We start from the raw sequence: 20,392 nt of genomic DNA, 5'->3' as shown, positions 1-20,392 counted from the left end.
TGGTGGGGGTTGTGGTACACAAGAAGGTCTTTGACTCCCAGCTCCAATGGACTGTGAAAGGCAGCAAGTTCCAATGGGAACTCCATGTCACCCTCCAACCAAGAATTCAACTCTGGTAATGGACAGGATGAGTCCCTGATGAACACAACCACGGTGATGGTTCTTCCCACACCCTGCTGTGGATGGCCCTGCAGTTCTGGGGAGGTGGCTTGTGAGCAATTCCAGCTGACCCTGCAAAACAAAATGGGATGAACGTGATCCGTGCGCTCTCCTTGCATAAGACGCCAGCATTTGACAGTCGCTTGTCTCTCTCTCAAACAAGTGGGTGAAGATCTCAGAGCCTACATCCCGTTATGCTTTGCCTCCTGATTGCCAGCTCCTATGAGCAAGGCTAATGTATGAAGAAAGACACAGAGAGACAAACTTACCAGTTTAAATCCTCCAAATGTGCAACCCGCAGGCTGCTAGGACTATAGGCCACAGGGAATGGGACATATTACATAATGTCCAGCCCTGCTAAATATTAATGCCACACCCACCCGTTTGCTGGCATTTTCCCAGCGCATGGGCCACTAGCTGGGGGGAAAACATTTCCCTAGCCCACTGCACAAAGGAGAGCAGATAAACATTTCTGCCCAAATGTTCCAGAGCTGGCAGTTACTCCAGCAGGAGACTATAACAGCATTGTTTCAGTGCGGCTCTCTGCTCATTAAAACAAGAAAGACACTTGCACTTGGGGATTTGCAGTGTCAACAGACACACCAGGAAATGTCTCTCACTCTGCTTTCATGGATCTCTCCTGTTCTCCAAGGCTTATGCACAGCACATAAACAAAGATGGAGGTTGTGAGGTCCAACTGCAGGCAGCAGCTGTGGAGGTCAGGAGTTCCTGGGGCTCAGGACGTCTCCTCTGGATCAGAAGGGACCCTGCATTTTGTGTTGATTTTCCAATTGCCCAATAGCCCTGCGGATTGTGGCAGGGTTCTGGACAGATGGATGGCTGTTGGAAGCACATCAGATCTATGGATGGTTGAACCCACTCATACAAAGAAATGCAGCCACATCAGCCCTGCCCTCAAATAATTCCACTGGCTCCCTTGTTTGTTTCTCTGTGACACTAGACAGACAAAGCGGGTGAGGTAATATCTTTTATCGGAACAACTTCTGTTGGTGAGAGAGACACGTTTTCAAGCTTACACAGAGCTTTTCTTAAGGTCTGGGAAAGGTACTCAGGGTATCACAGCTAAATACAAGATGGAACAGATTGTTTAGCATAAGTAGTTAACAAAATATCAAGGGAATATTCAAGGTGAAGTGGCCAGTTAATCCTCTTCCCAAGAGCTAATCCACCTCCCCAACAGGAGGCAGCTAGGTCGATGGAAGAATTTCTTCATCAATCTAGCGCAGTCTACATCGGGGGTTAGGGGCTGGTCTACACTACAAATGCTGCATTGGTGCAGTTGCACTGATGCAGCTGCGCCACTCTAGCATTTTGATGAAGATGCTCTAAGCCGATGGGAGAAAGCTCTCCTGCTGGCTTAGTTACTCCACCTTCGTGAGAGGCAATAGCTATGTCACCGGGAGAAGCTCTCCCACCGACATAACGCTGTCTACACAGGGGGTTACAGTCAGTATAACTATGTTGTTCAGGGGTATGGATTTTTCCCTGAGAGATGTAGCTATGCCTATATAAGTTTCCAGTATAGACCAGCCCTGAGATACCTAAAAATCAGGCCTGGTCTATACCAGGAAAACAACACTCATGAGCGACACAGTTAAACTGATTTAACCCCCGGGTAGACAGCGCTAGAATTCTCCCATCAACCAAGCTACTGCCTCTCGGGGAGGTGAATCCCTCCCATCAGAAGGTAGTGTCTTCATTGAAGCGCTACAGTGGCACAGCTTTAAGTGTAGACAAGCCCTCAGTGGCCACTGAAATTTTGTCCCTAACAAAATACTGGAAGCTATCCCAAATGAGGGTATTGAGAGGGGTGTAAATATAGGGGCAATGAGACAAATTTTACTGTCAGGTACTTGGCACGTGTAGCGTTTGACCAACTATATTTCAGTTAGGGAAATGTCCTGTACCATTTATTCCCAGGAAGGAGTGTTGCTTCACTGCTCTATCCTTAATTTACAGATGGGGGGGGGGAGGGATAGCTTAGTGGTTTGAGCGTTGGCCTGCTAAACCCAGGGTTGTGAGTTCAATCCTTGAGGGGGCCATTTGGGGATTTAGTTGGGGATTGGTCCTGCTTTGAGCAGGGGGTTGGACTAGATGACCTCCTGAGGTCCCTTCCAACGCTGATATTCTATGACTTCTCTACAGAATATGTACCCAGAGCCAAACTGCGCTGAATGACCCAGGTTATACTACTTACTTCAGTGGTATTACCCCAGTGCTGATGAGAAATTGGGCTCCCCAGAATTTAAAATAAAAGTTCAGGCAATAGAACACCCTTAGTTGTATCTATTGTAGAGTTTCATATTAGTCCCCATCCTGGTGGTATCTGAGGGCCTCCCTGGTTAATTATATTAGCCATGGGCTGGATTAGCACCTTGCTATCCAGGCTAAAGAAGGGGCATCACAGAGCAGAACTGCTTGTGCTGGATTGTGACTGTGAGCCAAAGCTCTGCCCCCTTCCTGCTTGCCAGTTCCTTGGCCACCAGCCTGGGAAGGGGAGTAGCAGCAGAGTTTGGCCATGTGAGTGATCTGTGCAGCAGGGGAGCTCAGCAGTGAGCCCATGGTGAGTCCCTAGTAGGCTTCACAGAACCTTGAGCTCTTCTCCTTTCTCTGGATATGGGAAGCTCTGCTAAGGGGAAGGTAAGAAAATGGGTAACAAAAAAACATTGACCTTAATTTTTGGAACATGTATTTTTCAACTTCAGCCAACAGCCAAGAAGCTCTGATGATCTCATCTCCCCAAGGAATAGCACCTCCCTCTCAAAGACATGGCTCCTGGAGCTCTAATCTCTGCATGTAACAGCTTTAATCTATAAACAGAAATGAATAACTGAACTGCCTCCAGGCAGCTGTTTGTCCCCTTAACTAGGGACACTCAGCATGTGCTGTACTCAAGGCATGGGGCAAAGGAAGGTTATGCTGACATATACAAGAGCAGGCATGGGCTCGGCAATTTCACTTGCGACGCAGGCTGCTTCCGGATGCAGTCCCAATGGCCCTGCGGCAATGAATTCCTTATTATTACTCTTACAATTATTTCTAATGGGCAGCAGCATAGTGACCCTGATGCTTCTAGAGTGCCCCCTACAGGCTGCTTTGCAGAGTCCAAAATATGGCTACCCTCCATCGAGCTAAAATGAGGTGGCAGATTGACTCAGTGGCTATTTAGTGTGAGAGGATGACTAATGCAGGATTAAAAGAAGGTAAGTGGGGATGTGCGTCAAGGAGCGAAGTTTATGAAATATTTACAGACAACAGGCCTGCTTCTGATCCCAATTACAACAGTATCATTCCATTGAATCCTCCTGCTTTATACTGGTGTAATTGAGATCAGAAACAGGTTGAAATGCTCCGTGTTTTTGAAGTACCCATAGCTAAATTCTTTAGCACAAGGTTATATTTAGATGCCCATAGATGTTCCTTTGCACCTGTGGGCACTCTTTATGAGGGTCAGTGGCTAATCATTATACTGAGTTTGCTTGTACCCCTGGGCACACTTAGCCCAGGGCAACAAATAGTTATTATATTGGATTATGTTCTGTGCCTGTGGGTACACTTAACTGAACACACATGATGGCTACTATCACTGCATTGCCTTTGTCTACACCCATGGGCATGCTGAACTGCTGGTGTGGAGGAGTCAGTGAATTAAATATCTGCATGCCCACCGGTGTGCAGTTAGCAAATGCTACTGCTAATTGTCTTACTTGAAACTTAATATAAGTTCAAAATACAGCAAGGAAAGTGCTGCAAAAATCACAAATTTTTGAGAATTAACAGCTGGATTTGAAATTGCTTAATTCTGAGCCTGTATGTTGCCAGAACTGAGGAACCAGCTTTGGGAAAAAGTCTTTCTTGCAAATAATTGCCCTTTTTCTGACTATTTTACAGCTGCAAGCCTCTGAATCAGACAGTTCACTCACCACTCTCTCCAAGCTGCTTACCTGTGTGAAATCTAGTCCACGGTTGATGCTTACTCTGCTCATTAGTGAAGTTACCACCAGATGCTTTGTTAGCAAGAGGTCACTTTGGCCAAATGCCACAGAAACCTCTTGAAATAGTCTGACTGCTAACCTATACATTTCACTTGACATGGTGCAGTCTGGTAATGCTGACAGCCTGCAATCACAGCTCAGTACTTACAGCATGTACAAACAACACTGTTTGACTCAATGCCAGCTTGGCGCCGTCAAAATAGGATTTAGGATGCACATTGAGCATGGATAGAAAATGTGGGAATCTCAGGATAATGGCAACCTGGAAAGCGAATTCAGTTCTTTAACCTAACTATACAAAACATGGCCCTTTCACATCAGTGTTAGGATATGCCTATTAACTGATATGGCCAAGCCTAATGTTAAATCAACATAGATGGCTTGGTTTTCAGAGGTGCTGAGCACCTATTGCTCCTACTGATTTCAATGGGAGCCATGAGTGCTCAGAACCTCTGAAAAATCAGGCCAAGAGACTGAATCCACTATTCCAAGGAAGTGATCCCTCTAGAACGGAGATCTAGTGTTGGTTTAGCCCCAGTCTGACTGGCATTAGAAACTGAATCACCCTTTCCCCTCAAGTGAGGCTGGCTTGGGTGGAATAGCGTAGGGAACCCTTGATTTTAGCAAGGCTTTTGACACAGTCCAACATGACATTCTCATAAGCAAACTAGGGAAATATATGGTCTAGATTATTATAAGGCAGGTGCACAACTGGTTGAAAGAGCAGTTATAAATTGTTCACTGTCAAACTAGGAAGGTATATCTAGTGGGGTCCTGCAGATGTCAGTCCTGGGTCAGGTACTATTCAGTATTTTCACTAATGACTTGGATAATGGAGTGGAGAGTATGCTTATCAACTTTGCAGATGACATCAACCTGGGAGGGGTTGCAAGCACTTTGGAGGCCAGGTTTAGAATTCAAAATGACCTTGATAAATTGGAGAACTGGTCTGAATTTAACAAGATGAAATTCAATAAAGACAAGTGCAAAGCACTTCACTTAGGAAGGAAAATACACAACTACAAAATGGGGAATAACTGGCTAGGTGGTAGTACTGCTGAAAAGGGTCTGGGATCACAAACTGAATATGAGTCAACAATGTGATGCAGCTGCGAAAAGGCTAATATCATTCTGGGGTATATTAACAGGAGTGTTGTAGGGAAATCATGGGAAGTAATTGTCCCCCTTTACTCAGCCCTGGTGAGGCCTCAGCTGGAGTACTATGTCCAATTCTGGCTGCCATGCTTCAGGGAAGATGTGGAAAAACTGGAGAGAGTCCAAAGGAGAGCAACAAAAATGATAAAAGGTTTAGAAAACCTGACCTATGAGGAATAGTTAAACAAAACTGGGCATGTTCAGTCTTGAGAAAAGTAGACTGAAGGGGGACCTAATAATAGTCTTCAATATGTTAAGGGTTGTTATAAAGAGGACAGTGATCAATTGTTCTCTGTGTCCATGGAAGGTAAGACAAAAAGTAATTGGCTTAATCTGCAGCAAGGAAGACTTAAGTTAGATATTTGGAAAAACTTTCTAACTCTAAGGGTAGTTAAGCTCTGGAATAGGTTTCCAAGGGAGGTTGTGGAATCCTCATCATTGGAGGTTTTTAAGAACAGGTTGAACAAGCCCCTGTCAGGGATGGTCTAGGTTTACTTGCTCCTACCAGAACACAGGGGGCTGCACAAGATGACTTCTCAAGGTACCTTCCAGCCCTACATTGCCACAATAAGTACAACTGACTATCAAAATGGAACTGCCCTTTCTCCCCAGAATAGGGTGGTACAGCCATCTGTTTTAAGTTACACTGAGGGAATTGCATGGGGAAGATGCACTGAGAGTTTTCTCTCCACTTGTCTTGTAAAGAAGACAACAGCCAGAACTATTTGGAGTCCTTACACCCCTCCCAATGCTTCCATTATATGGTTTCTTCTTCATATACATTTGAAATGAAAAATCGATTGAGTTACAGATGTCTGTCATACATGACTTTCAACTAATATAACTTTTATATGACTGATGCACCAATTATTGAGTTTATCATTTTATTCTGATATTTTTAATAATAATTTACAGAAATGTTGAAGGGCAATTATCCAGGCACATAAAAAGTGATTGCTTAAAAATGTGGAAAAGCTATTAATTTATTGTTTTATAGTATCATTGCAAAGTATGAAATGAGACAGTTTTATGTATCTAGAGGGCTACCCCATGGAAAACAGAAGATTGCGGTCATTAATGCAGCCATACCAGGTGGGAATAGCTGCATTCTTAACAGCCATTGCTTCTCCCTCTCTATGTGGTTCTTGGAGACCCAAAGTTGTATAATCGGGGAGGGGGAGGACAACACACCACTCAACACTGTCATGCAGTCAGCAGTCCTTTCCATGACTGCAGGAATTAGGATGATCCTGAATGATTAGGGTAGGCAGCACAGGCTGTGCTAGTGAGGGAAAACTACAGGCTCCGTGTGTGATGGATTTGGAGCTACTCTGTCATAATTAAGGCTGTGTGTCTGTCACGGAGGTCACGGATTCCATGACTTTCCATGACCTCCGTGACTTCTGCAGCAGGCAGCCCCAGTCGCACCGGCCGCTGCTGGGGCAATCTGGGGCCCCCGCAGCAGAGTTTGGGTGTGGGAGAGGGCACGGGGTTGAGGGCACGGGACAGGGTGAGGCAGGCTCTGGGCGATGCTTACCTGGGGGGCTCCGTGGAAGCAGCGACATCCCCTTTGCTCAGCTCCTAGGCGGAGGCATGGCCAGGCAACTCTGTGCACTGCCTCCATCCAGAGCACTTGCTTCAAGGCTCCCATTGGCCAGGAACCATGGGGGCGGTGCCTGCAGGCAGAGGCAGCGCACAGAGCTGCCTGGTCACGCCTCCGCCTAGCAGCTGAGCAAGGGGGATGGCGCCACTTCCGGGGAGCCCCCTCAGGTAAGTGTCGCCCAGAGCCAGCCTCACCCTGTCCTGTGCCCTCAACCCCCTGCCCCCTTCCACACCCAAACTCTGCTGCTGCTGGGGGGGAGGCACGGAGCCAGGTAGGGAGCCTACCCGCCCCCCTCCCCAGCACCAGCGGGGGTCCCAGGCCGTGCGCCCCCCCTAGCACTTGGGCCACCCTGCCCCAGCACCTGCGGGGGCCCCAGGCAGCCCCCCTCCCCCAGTTTTAGTCACGGGTATTTTTAGTAAAAATCATGGACAGGTCATGGGCTGCGACTTTTTGTTTACTGCCTGTGACTTTTACTAAAAATACCCGTGACTAAAACATAGCCTTAGTCATAATTTATGAATACTCTACATTGGTCTGGGTAGTGGGGTATTTTCTGTAGGATTCTATTGGTTTAACTCAACAGGAGGCGGTCTGGAAAAACATGCCAGAAGGAAAAGAATGGCTCAAGGTAGCCACCTCTCGGCAAACAATGAAGACCTGTTACGGGACAACGCCAGAACTATTAGCTTTGATGATTTTGCCTCCTCTCCAGCCTACCTACCCAAATGGTTCTGACCAGGACAGGATAGGACCCACGAACACAGGAGAATAAAAGAACTCTATCAGAATTAAAAGGGACCCTCTCTAAAAAGAGAGGGTGTAGTTGTTCAAGAAGAACCAGATTGAGGCCCAGGACCACGCAGGTCTGAGGAAGATAGGCCTGTCTAGATTTCCAGCAGGAAGTCGTAAAACTGTGTAGACTGTTTGTTCTTTTAAAATCCTTTCCCCCCGCCCCGCCCCTGGAAGCTTTTTTCCTCTTGCTAAAATGCATTACATTGGTTTAGGAAGGCTGCCTGGTTGCTGGATACCACCAGTCACAAACTCCATAAGGGAAGAATCACAGGTGCCCCAACTCAGTCGGACCTGTAGGGTAAGCACAGTGGGTACACACAGGATACTCTAGCCCAGGGTCCAGTCTAAGAGTGGGTGAATTGCAAAAGTCCACCCCAGCATGGATAAAGGCCTGACATGTGAGGGAGTCCACTTGAGAGAGACCAGAGGAGGGACAGATGTGCAGCCTGTCCTGTAATCTGACCATACGCATCCAGTAGCCTACATATCAAATCCCTTCTATGTTCACTCCTAGTGAGTCCTGTCTCTTCTCTACAAGGGTCACTACAAACACCCTTTGCCACAAAGAGAAATTCATGAAGCAGAACCTCACAAACAACCCTTTGTAGAAAAGACCACAACATCTGAAGGGGTTGTACACCACCAGCAGCTACAGTTCTAGCCTCTCCCTACCACTTTGCCCACAACATAGCAGTAACGAAAAAAGGGAATGAGGAAGACAGGTGAATGGGGATTCAATGCTCAAATGAGATTCCTTCTTACTCAGTAATAGAATAGTTTACCTCCCAACCTCCACATGCTGCTGGTTCCATGAAGAACTCACTTGCATATTAACCTGTCCAGATTTCAATCAATTTGGTTTAGCCAATTCTTTTTAAAATTAAGAGGGAAGGCCACAGTAAAAATACAGATAGAGAACAGACTAGAGGAACCCTCCTCACAAGATACAGAAGGAAGCCACATGAGTGACAAAGTGCTTGAGGTTCAAAACCAGTGCTGCTAACATTACAGCACAACCATACAGAAGGCGCTGCCCAGTTAAATGCCTACATACAGCAGTACTAGGTGAATCTCAAAGCCTAAGAGACGTAGATCTTGCTCAGGGTAAAACAATGGGAGTTCTTGCTTGGGATCTGACAGCATGACAAGGCTATTAGAGGCAGTAGGCTTTGGATAAGATATTAATCTAAGGTGATACTGAAGATCCCACAGCATTTTATCTAAAGAAAGGGGACACATGCCCTACCTACATTTCCTCTCTCATAAAACTGTATCTAATGTGTATACCTGTCTGCGAGTCATCGCTGAGAAAACAGTGGTTGCTCGGTTTGCCTATACAGTCACCACAATACCAGTAACTACTGCATTCACCTTGAGAATGAAAGGTGCTATAAGGAAACCAATTTTTATTCTATGAATGCAGCTTTGTGCGCATTTATCAACCCCAGACTCAAATCTGTCAATCATTGTGTAAGAATTATGATGGTTTAAGCAGATTGTCAATCTAACATGTGGGATCTTTCTTTCTTTGGGCTTCAATGAGATGACATATGGAAACATGCATTTAGACAGGGTCCATGTGAGTAGCTTTGGCTCTCTAGAAAGACTCAGACCAAACTCTGAGCTCCTGTCTCATTGCATAAAGTACAACCTGTCATTAAGCAGGAAACTGACATAACACTTGTCACATACACTGACGCTTTGTCTAATAGTTTTGCACAGTTCTCACATTTCATTCATCCAAAAAACCAATCTCCACAAACTTTTTGAGCACTCAGCAAAGGAGCCTGTTATGTTCTGAAAGCTGCATAACTTGTTCACTTTGTTCTTCGTTGCATTCCCAGCAAAAGGCCTCATTAGCCTTGTCTCCTTTGATGCATTTAACTCGCCTTTCCCTCCCCCTCACATGCTTTGAGGTCCTGCCAACTTTGTCAGAGACAATGCGCAGGGAAAAAACATGCATTCAATTAAATTACAAAATGAAGGAGTAGCTTGCATGAGCAGGGTGAATGCAGCAAGGCTGTCTAAGCACAAGGGTAGGTTGGGGGTGTGGTGGTAACAGCCTAAGCAGAAGAGCAATGATTTAGAGAGCCATATTGCAACCAAATGAATGGGCTGGGGAAGACCATCTTTTGGTGGTAATAAGAATAAAACCTTGCAGATCTCTACCACCTTTCTTGGTCAAAGAACTTTACAGATATTAATGAATTAAGGATAAAAAAAACCTTCTCAGTGTTATGTATTATTATCCCCATTTTACAGGCAGGTACAGCATTGGGAAGTTAAAGAATTTGACTACGGTCATAAAGCAAGTCTGTAGCAGAGATAGGAATAGACCTCAGGAGTCCCAGCTACAAGTCCCCTGCTCTAGCCACTAGCCAACATCCCACAAGGGCTAAAGGGACAATATTGATTTCCCACACTGATTAACAAACTCCAGGCTATAAGTTGTCCCCTTAGGAGCATCACAGGGGTTTAGTCAAAAAAAAAAAAAAAAAAAAACCACGAGGAGTCCTTGTGGCACCTAAGAGACTAACAAATTTATTTGGGCATAAGCTTTTGTGGGCTAGAACCCACTTCATCAGATGTATGAAGTAAAAAATACAGGAGCAGGTATAAGTACATGAAAGGATGGGCGTGCTTTACCAAGTGTTGGGTCAGTCTAACGAGATAAATCAATTAATAGCAGGATACCAAGAGAGGAAAAATAACTTTTGAAGTGGTGAGAGAGTGGGTAAGACCTGAATGACTGAAGATCCCAATTAGCTGGACTTCAGATTATCCCCTTATACCTTCAGAAATTTGTAACAGAACTGGGCAAATACAGCAAAAACATGTTAAGGCATGGAAATCCACAGTTAAGGCATCCTTAATTCAGTCATCACATCCCCATGAAATAACCATAGAGTTACGACTGATGTATTCCAGAGTTTGTGGCCCACATCCTCAACAGTATTTAGGTACCTAAATCCTATTGAAGTCAGTGAGTCAAATAAAACTTTTTATTTGAATAAACAGTTTACTGTTGTAGACTTAGAACTATTAGCCTATACATATTTACATTTAATAATTGGGCCACACCATTTGTAGCACACACGCTCAACTTCATCCTTTTCTCCTGTTTGTTTTTTCTTTAAAGTTTTGAATACTTCCTAGTGTTCTGAAATATATTGATACAGATTTTCGTTTTCTTCCCATTTTAGTGTGTCAAATCTTTAAACCTGTTATCTGCTAACAGCTTGAATGTGTACATGAGATTCATCAGTATGTTCAGATGCGCACACTTCAGAGCTTGCGTGTGTGCCTGTGTGTATCTTCTAGACTCATACATAGCCTTACTTCAACAGGCAGCTTTGCATATACACACACAGACTAATGTATTATCATAATACATATATCTCATGCAATGTATTGTATTTTCCCAATAAAACAAGTTATTTTTATGTTTGAATGATAAAAAAAGTAGGGTGAAAATCAGAAAAAAACTGAATAATATTTTTTGTAAAACCTGGGAATTTGTTGGTAAAAATTGGTTTAAACTGAAAACAAAGGGGCTTAACTATAGGGAAGAGTTAAAGTGGCTTGGGTGCCTTAAATGTGCTTTTCCATATCAACTCTGAATTTCATGTCTTGTAATGCTTGTTTTGTTACACCATCTCTAATGTTTTTACCCTTACATTTATCTGAATTCTCAATCTTAACTTCATTTTAAGAGGGTTTGCTGGGGGGGGAGGGGGTTGGTCTGAGAATGTGTGCGCACATATGTACACAAATACTTACCCCATTTTTAAAAAATTAAACTTTTTTATGTGCACAAGGAACAAAAAACAGCTGGCCTTCACACTTCACTCCACTGCAACATAAAAGAATATGAGAGTTTGAGCTTTTGATCAGTACTTGAACCAAGTTTCACACATGTACAGCCAAACCCCCCTTACATTTTCAGTGTCAGTGTTGTCCATGGCGCGAGAGAGGTTGCACAAACCACACACGGTGCCAGCCAGAGCTCAGTGGTCTTTTCGGTGCATGCAGGAGGCATTGAATTGAGCAGCAGGCAGGCAATGCAAAACACCAGCTGCTGCCCAGCTCCCTTAGCCTTAAACGTCCTTTTGTCTTTAAGGGCAAAAAAAACAAGGGCATTAAATGCAATAACGCTGCGTTAACGTTACAGAGGAAGGCTCCAGACCTACTGCTGGTGGGGTCAGTGCTGAGACTACCATAAGCTTCGCCTGCCTTCAAGGGGAGTAACGCCGAGGCCAGGGCTAGGCCCTTCCTCACACGTCCTCCCGCCAATTTCCCATCTCTCCGCCGGCCCAGCCTTACGCATGCGCGTTGCCGGCGGGACGGATCATACCATTCCTCTGCGGTGCGTGTGGGTGTTGGGGCAGGGGAGGAAATCCCAGATTTGTTACCGTCCTCGCCCGGAGGCACCGCTCCGCACATCCCGAGCGAGGGACACGGAGGCCTGTGTGATCTCTGCTCCACGCGGTTCCAAACAGGCCAAGTTCCCGGCGTTGGCTCTTTCCAGTCTATTTCCAGCTCGCCCCCCCCCCGAGGGAGGAATGGTTCGCCCAGAGGCCGGGCTCTGCCTCTGAGGACCGGGGGCCGCCATTTTGTCAGCAGCGGCTGCAGGAAAGGAAGGTGGAGGCGCCCGGAGCCTCCTCGCCCCGTGTAAGGCCCCCCTGGCCTGGTGAGCAGAGCGCGGCGGAGAGCTAGAGGCTCAGGCGTCTCGGGTCCCAACCGCGGCTGGGTCCTGCCTGAGCGGGCCGGGGGAGCTAGGCTCAGCTTGGAGCTCGAGAGAGGCGGGCGCGCGCGGGGGGGCTCGGTGGTGAGGCCTAGCGCGCGGGGGGGTTTATAAGCTAGGCCTCATTTAGGCGCAGCCTATCGGTTAGGCATGTGGTCTGGTCCTCACGCCCGTCTCCCGGAAATGGTTTGGTCCTGACTCCCTTCTTCCCTTTCCCTATGGTCTGATCTCTGCTCCCCCGTTCCCAGACTCCCTCTCCCCGGGATGATCTGGACATTCACCTCCTTCTTTGGAAATGGTTTGGTCCTGGCCCTCGCATGGTCTGATCTCTGCTCCCCCACTCCAGTATGGTCTGGTCCTTGGCTTCCCCCCCCTTTTTTCTCCTCCCAGCAATACCAGTTGGTTGGGTTCTTTCCCTGCGCCCCGTCCTACACAGGCTTGGCCCTTGCCCCATCGCCTCAGTTGGGGTGATTGGTGAGATCATTGCAGATTGTAAACAAATCCTCTTTCTTTCCTAGTTTTAAATAACTTTGTTCATAATCCCTCCTGTCCAGGCACTACCCATAAATGTCACTTTATATGTCTGTTGTTAGAACATAACACAACACTTAAAGCTTAGAGAAGATAAAATGCAACATCTCTTGGTAGGTTATTAGTGCCTAGGAAGAAAAGCATTGTCGGTGTATTACAGAGAAACAAACTGATTTATTGTGAGATTAAAAATGAATAAAATGAGAGAGTAAAAAATTGCTGATGCCCCCCCTTTTTTTTAATCCATTAGTAAAATCCAGCAAAGATGTCTGAATACATCCGCGTTACTGAGGATGAGAACGATGAGCCCATTGAGATCCCTTCAGAGGATGATGGCACTGTGCTGCTATCCACAGTTACTGCCCAGTTCCCCGGAGCATGTGGCCTGCGTTACAGGAACCCAGTGTCTCAGTGTATGAGAGGAGTCCGGCTAGTGGAAGGAATTCTCCATGCTCCAGATGCTGGTTGGGGAAATCTGGTCTATGTTGTTAATTATCCCAAAGGTCTGTCTTTGTTCCATGAATTTTTGGTACAACCATACTTTCTTAGTTACAAGGAATTTTACATCAAGATCTATAGATTCCTTAGTTTTTATGTTTTCCTCTTAACTTACTATCAAACCATAGCAGCAACTGCAAATAAGTCTTTTTCACTTAAAGTGTGTGCCTGGCCCACAAAGGGAATTTCAGAGCGTTCCCTGTTATTTAGCACCATAATTGTACAAGATACTTTACAAATAAGACTTTGTCTTACAGTTTGTAAGGCATTTAACAATCTTATACAGATACCTTCCAAAGGTCCAATCCTACAGTGAGCGCCATGTAGGGCTGAGGTTTGCCCATGTGACACTTCTTGCATGATCTGTGCCAAAGACATCAGTTTTGTAGGGGAGGGTGTGGGAAAGGTGAAGGATGAAAAGGAAAGGGAAAAATAAGGAGAGCACTTTTCCTTTTTCATTGAGTAGCCATTGTCTCAAACTCTGGTCAGGCACATGAATGTTATTTGGCAGTACTTCAGTGGAAAACAAGCTGAAAGTGTGTTTTTAGATGAGTTTGAATCTGCCTGTTTTCTGCACTCCTCTCCCTGATATTGTAGGGCAGTTGTATGCGGATTATAACATACATGCACCAAATAGTATGTATCTGGAAGAGTCCCAGTTCTTAGCTTCCACAATACATCCTGCAAAAAAGAATCTAATCCTTGTGCTATGCTGCTTCTGACCAATGGAAGTAGCTTTCCTTTCCTTTGATGTAATGTGGAGATGACAGTTTCTGATGTACATCTTTACATTCAGATAACAAGAGGAAAATGGATGAAACAGATGCCTCATCAGCTGTGAAAGTAAAACGAGCAGTACAAAAGACATCTGATTTAATAGTTCTGGGTCTTCCCTGGAAAACCACTGAACAAGATCTAAAGGAATATTTCAGTACATTTGGAGAAGTTCTCATGGTGCAGGTAAATTTCTGTTGTTACTTGACTCTACTTGAGTCAAAAGCTATGAATTCAGATGGAAGTTTTTCTGCATGAGCCAGTACAAGGCAAAAAGGGCAGTATAAATTTAAGAGCACACTTTTAACTGTCGTAACATTAAAATTTGCTTTATACTATTTGCTTTGCAGTATGCTATTTTTTCTTGGAGATATCTTGGTATGTGTTCAGGTCTTTGACCCATGTCAAGACTGATTTCTCAAAAGGGGATGATTCTGATGTTACACTAGTGTAAACAAGGCATTATGTGGCCCATTGTGTGGTGTTTGGTTTTTGTGCTTGCATATTAGTTTATTGGTATGGGGGTAGTTGTAGCATTTGTGAAGACTTACTTTTTACAGTTCTTGTTTGAATTTGAAACTTAACTTTAACAATAAGTTTGAGTTTAGGTTTAAGGATGTTTTATATTGATATTAGATTAGCACTTTGCCACGATGCATGAAACCCATGCTCTTTTGAACATTGTTTGCTATAATGGTAATTCACAGCCTGATTTTGTAAGTATGAAACTGTCAAATGCTTTTGTGTACTGTCGTTGATAGTACCAGTGGCCATTTCATGAGGGATATAGAAGCCTCATTAAATTAGGATCAAAACTTTTCACATTGCACTCTTTTAATCATGCTTTGATAATCCTAGCATTCCTTTTGATCTAGGAAAAGACTACTAATTAGCAGCTAGTTGCAGCTAGTCTAAGAATATCAGTGCATATTACTGCTTCAGTATTTCAGCTATCTAGATCATCTTTTTCTCTCCTTTCCCCATCTCGCTTTAGGTTAAGAAAGACATTAAGACTGGTCACTCAAAGGGTTTTGGTTTTGTTCGATTTACGGAGTATGAAACCCAGGTGAAAGTGATGTCCCAACGACACATGATAGATGGAAGATGGTGTGACTGTAAACTTCCTAATTCTAAGGTATTGTTCCTTAAATTATTTTAGTGTTTGTAGAACCAAAACAGGCACTCTGTTGAGTGAAAAGGGGATTAGATATATGGGCAAACAAAGGGAGAGGGGGACTTTAACAGGATCCTTGAGGCAGGTGAGAAGACAAAAAGAAGGAGTGGAGCCTGGAGGTTAGGTGAAGGAACAGTGGGATGGGGGTTTGAGAAAACTATTAAGCACAGGGAAGAAGATGTCCAGTCTGAAAACTACAGAAACCAGCATGCTGACATCTTAAATGTCTAGCAGCCCCTACGTCAGATACTGTCCACATTTTGCAGAAGGGAGGAAAGTGAGGCACAGAGGATAGGTAGGTAACTTGCCCAAGGCCAGACTGGGTCAGTGGCAGAGCTGGGATCAGAATCCAACACTTTTGACTATGCATATTTCCTCACTATATATGTATTCAACTGAAGGATTTAAAGCACAAGGAATGCTCTGCTGCCTACCTAACCAGTCCTCATTTGCCATCACTTTTCAATTCTCATCTCCTTCCCACTCTCCATTTTTCACATATATCCCCCTGGCACCACGCCTAGGAGATGCCCCTTGAGCAAGACGTTCTAAACAAATCTCCAATCATCAGAAGAGCTTTAGATTATGGGTGGTAGATATGGCTGTGGTCAGTATATACTGGTGTGTCCACCATTGTCAGCACTACTGGAACTGCACCACTACAAGAGCAAAGATAGGAGATTTCCCTACAACTTCTAGTGCAAAGGTCCTAGGGGGTAAGATTGCTTCCATCTACTCAGGAATTCCAAGTTCATCCTTGCAGTCTTCCTCTCAGGTGGTACAGTTTTTAATTATATTATCTTGGGTAGAGTGGAGAGCAGTTGGAGGGTTGCTTTTCTTTAGATCTTCCTGTAGCTGTGATACACCCCCATAACCTGGTTAATAGTTTATGAAGTTCTCTATCACAAAAGAAACTACGTTGTATTTGGTATTCAAAAGGATGATTGCAGTGTTTTGGTCAATATTTCTTTTTCTGCAATTCTACCCAGCAAAGTCCTGATGAACCTTTGCGTAGCAGAAAGGTGTTCGTTGGGCGCTGCACTGAGGATATGACTGCAGATGAGCTCCGGCAGTTCTTTTCTCAGTATGGAGAAGTGGTAGATGTCTTCATCCCCAAACCCTTCAGAGCTTTTGCTTTTGTTACATTTGCAGATGATCAGGTATTTATTTAAAATATTTTAGCCCCTGACATTTAGGAAACGGTTTCCTAAGTCTTTTCAATATCTCTCTTTACCATTCTGACTATAAATGTTGACAAACACTGTCACTTAGCATGTAATTATTGGAATTGAATGTACAGCGCTTGTTTTTGTCATTGCAATTTGAGAATTTCAGTTGTACTTTGAATTTCTATTGAATTACATCAATATGCTTATAGTTCATGTCTACAGATTCACACTTTTCAGCTGGTATTGTGTATATGGATCTTCACACTAGACTAAGTAACTTAAGTTTATTCAGTAAAGTTAAAGGATCTTGTTTTTAGTTTGTGTCAAATCTTCACACACCCTTCCTTTACAGTTTACACTTGTATTCAGAATCATGTGGTTTGTCTTGTTATGTTGTAACAAGTACTTCAAAAATGGTCTAATTCTATATTTATTTACATCCCTTATTTCTTATAGGTTGCCCAGTCTCTTTGTGGAGAGGACTTGATCATTAAAGGAATCAGCGTACATATATCCAATGCTGAACCTAAGCACAATAGCAATAGACAGTTAGAAAGAGGTGGAAGATTTGGTGGTAATCCAGGAGGCTTTGGGAATCAGGGTGGATTTGGTAATAGCAGGGGGGGAGGAGGTGGTTTGGGGAACAACCAGGGCAGTAATATGGGTGGAGGGATGAATTTTGGAGCATTTAGTATCAACCCTGCTATGATGGCGGCAGCCCAGGCAGCATTGCAGAGCAGCTGGGGAATGATGGGCATGTTAGCTAGTCAACAGAACCAGTCTGGGCCATCGGGAAACAACCAACCTCAAGGCAACATGCAAAGGGAGCAGAACCAGGGTTTTAGTTCAGGGAGTAATTCTTACGGAGGATCTAACTCTGGAGCAGCAATAGGTTGGGGGTCAGCATCAAATGCAGGATCAAGCAGTGGGTTTAATGGAGGCTTTGGTTCAAGTATGGATTCCAAATCATCAGGCTGGGGAATGTAGACAGTGGGCTCTGATACTGACTCTATGGTGGGAAATCAAATTTTTCTAAACTCATGGTAAGTATATTGTAAATTGCATATATACTAAAATTTTCCTGATCAATTTGTTCAATGTGCAGTATATTCAACAGTATTTTTGACATTTTTCTTTTGTAAAAAGAAAGGTTAAAGGAATTTTATAAGTTTTGTTACATAATTTGTTGGAATATTGAATGATTGAAAGTGAACTGCTGTTTGCCTGATGGGTAAACTAACACACTACAATTGAGAGGAAGGGTTTCTCCTGTAATATTTTATTCCTTGTCAGCTGAATTCTTTGCATGGTCAAAAAGGAAACCATTGGTCAGAAACTACATTCTTTCTTTTCCTCTTGTTTGTTTTAATTTGATCCCCACCATAAGAATCTCTCCAAATGCCCCAGTTGGAGAACAGTGTCGGTGTTGTTGTGTTTTGTTTGTTTGTTTGTTTTTTTCCTTTTAACACTGTCTCCCCTCATATACTAAGTACAATATGAAGGCTTCATTTAATCTCTGCAGTTCATCTCATTTCAAATGTGTATGGAAGAAGCACTTAATTGAAAGCAGTGCTGTAAATATTCTGCTTTAGGAATACTTCTGTCTACATGCTTTCTCATCCAAGAATACTTCATCACACTGCACATGCTACGTCTTAGACGGTGGGTGTTCCATTTTTATCCGCTACTCTTTATTTCGTGGAATCGTATCAACGCTATGAACGCAAGGCTGTGAGATGGAACCAGAAGGCTGTTTGAACTTTTGAAACCTTGTGTGGGATTGATGGTGGTGCCGAGGCATGAGAGGGCTGGTATGTGCGAGAAAAAGGAGAGAGCGCATGCAGAGACCTGGTGGTGCATTATGGGATTTTATTTTACTTGGCGAGATGTCTCTCAATCCTGTGGCTTTGGTGAGAGAGTGTGCAGAGAGCAATGATAGCAAATAAAGTACGAGTGTTTTTTGCATTCAAAGGACATCCATATCTGGAAGCCTAAATGGGTTTTATACCTAGTTAACCAATTAGTTGAATGTGTTAAGTGAAATGAATATCTGTATTTTTTTTCCCTTATGTCAACTGCTGTGAATGTTGTATGGTGTGTGTTCTTTTCTGTTAATGATATGTAAGTGTGGTAATGTGAATCGAAGATGATGGGGTTTGTGACGAGAACATTGAGTTTGTGGTGTGCTTTGCGGTAGTTGTAGCAGAGTTCACTAGCGAGCTCAGTGTGCCTCTTAAGGGTGGAAGTTCCACTGTCTGTAAGATATCCATAAGAATGCTGTTTGCTGCAGTTCTGTGTTTGGATGCTTTTTATAAGATTTGTCAATGTAGGAAATTCTTAAATAAAACTGATTTAAGTAATATGTGTCTTTGTTTTGCAGCCCTGAATGCAAAGAATTCATAAGTTAATTTATTTTATCCTTTGAGATGAACTTCCGTAAAGTTGTTTTTGCAGTAATTCAGTTTGTTTCAGATAAGCATGCTTTAAAAGTTGACAAGTCAAATGGATCCATCACTCTTCATGCATTGATACCTGACACCCAACTTGTAATCCACTGTCTATTTTTGAATTGTTCTGAGATACATATCTAAAATCCAGTTCTCACAAGGTTGAGTGCTCTCACCTAAAATGGTAAGCCATTCCCTCCAGCTTGCATCCTCACCAAGGAAGCTCCTACTTGTTTTTCGGAATGAGGGTGGATTTTTTTTTTTTTTTTTGGAGTTGGGGAGAAGGGGCAATGGGGGAAGTAGCTAACACATATACCTGTCAGTAGATTTGCTGCTCTTAAATATATTTTCCAAAGCAGCTCCTTTGAGGATGAGAATGTAAAGCAAAATAAATATTGTAGGCTTCTTTAAATCAGCCTGCTGATTGGGAACAAAAGGGGAAATATTCCCACTCTAATTTGAGCACAGAAGAAACTAAACTTGTGGCTAAAATAAAATATTAGCTCATGATGAAGAATATCCACCTGAAGAAAGTATTGATGAATTTATAAGAGGCTTCTTATCTCCAAAAGAGAAATGTATCCAGTAGTAACACATCCAGCAAGGTTACGTCCATAAATATTAGATCTTCAGACATTGATATAGTGTGTGCTTGAAATCCAGCACCACACTGATCCTTTTATTACTGTATTTCATATTCTGCAGCTTCTGAATATGGAGATTTAGGGCAATTTACTTTAGTTTCTGCTTTGACTTGGATATTAAGTTCTTAAAGTGGATCTTAATTAGGATGTATCCTATTTATTTGTATCTCAATATGGTTTATCATGAAGGGGAGACTATCTAATTTTTGTTAGATATTTGCACTGGTATTACTTTAACTCCAGTCCAAGGGGATAACTGGCAACTAAGTCTCAATCTACATACTTTAAAAAAAAAAAAAAAAAAACCAAAGGGGGTTGTGATCTCTCCAGAGATCAATTGTAATTCCAAATCTTTTCACTATTCAGATCCCTTTGCAAAAAGTTGCTTAATTTTTCTGCACCTAAATCCGATAAGATTTCCAAACTCTGTACCATCTGTGAATTTTGCATTTTAGCACTTGCACTATTACCAGCTACTGCTGCTGAGTAACACTTAAAAATGGTATTCTGGAACTTCCAAAGACTTAAACGGTGGCATCCCTGCAAGGAACCTGATGGTAAGTTTGTCATTAGCATGGCTTTAATTTGTTTAAACTTGTTTAAGTTGAGGATCAGGTATTAGGAGGTTGGCAGCATTGGGTAATCTTTACTATGAATTTTAGTCTCCCCTGACCCTCAAAGAAATT

General features: G+C 43.4%; 1 protein-coding gene across 1 annotated transcript; it reads left to right on the top strand.

Moving 5' to 3' along the window:
• The first annotated feature begins 12,340 nt into the window (after positions 1 to 12,340).
• Positions 12,341 to 18,973, top strand: TARDBP (TAR DNA binding protein). The gene is made up of 6 exons (XM_065421181.1): positions 12,341 to 12,415; positions 13,251 to 13,503; positions 14,295 to 14,458; positions 15,267 to 15,407; positions 16,436 to 16,606; positions 17,072 to 18,973. Exons 2-6 carry the CDS (start codon positions 13,266 to 13,268, stop codon positions 17,600 to 17,602), a joined length of 1,245 nt encoding a protein of 414 aa, XP_065277253.1. The 5' UTR covers positions 12,341 to 12,415; positions 13,251 to 13,265; the 3' UTR covers positions 17,603 to 18,973.
• Positions 18,974 to 20,392: the final 1,419 nt, after the last annotated feature.

The sequence above is a fragment of the Emys orbicularis genome, chromosome 22 (genome assembly GCF_028017835.1).
Source record: "Emys orbicularis isolate rEmyOrb1 chromosome 22, rEmyOrb1.hap1, whole genome shotgun sequence".
NCBI lineage: Eukaryota > Metazoa > Chordata > Testudines > Emydidae > Emys > Emys orbicularis.
This window is presented reverse-complemented; position numbering and strand designations above follow the sequence as displayed.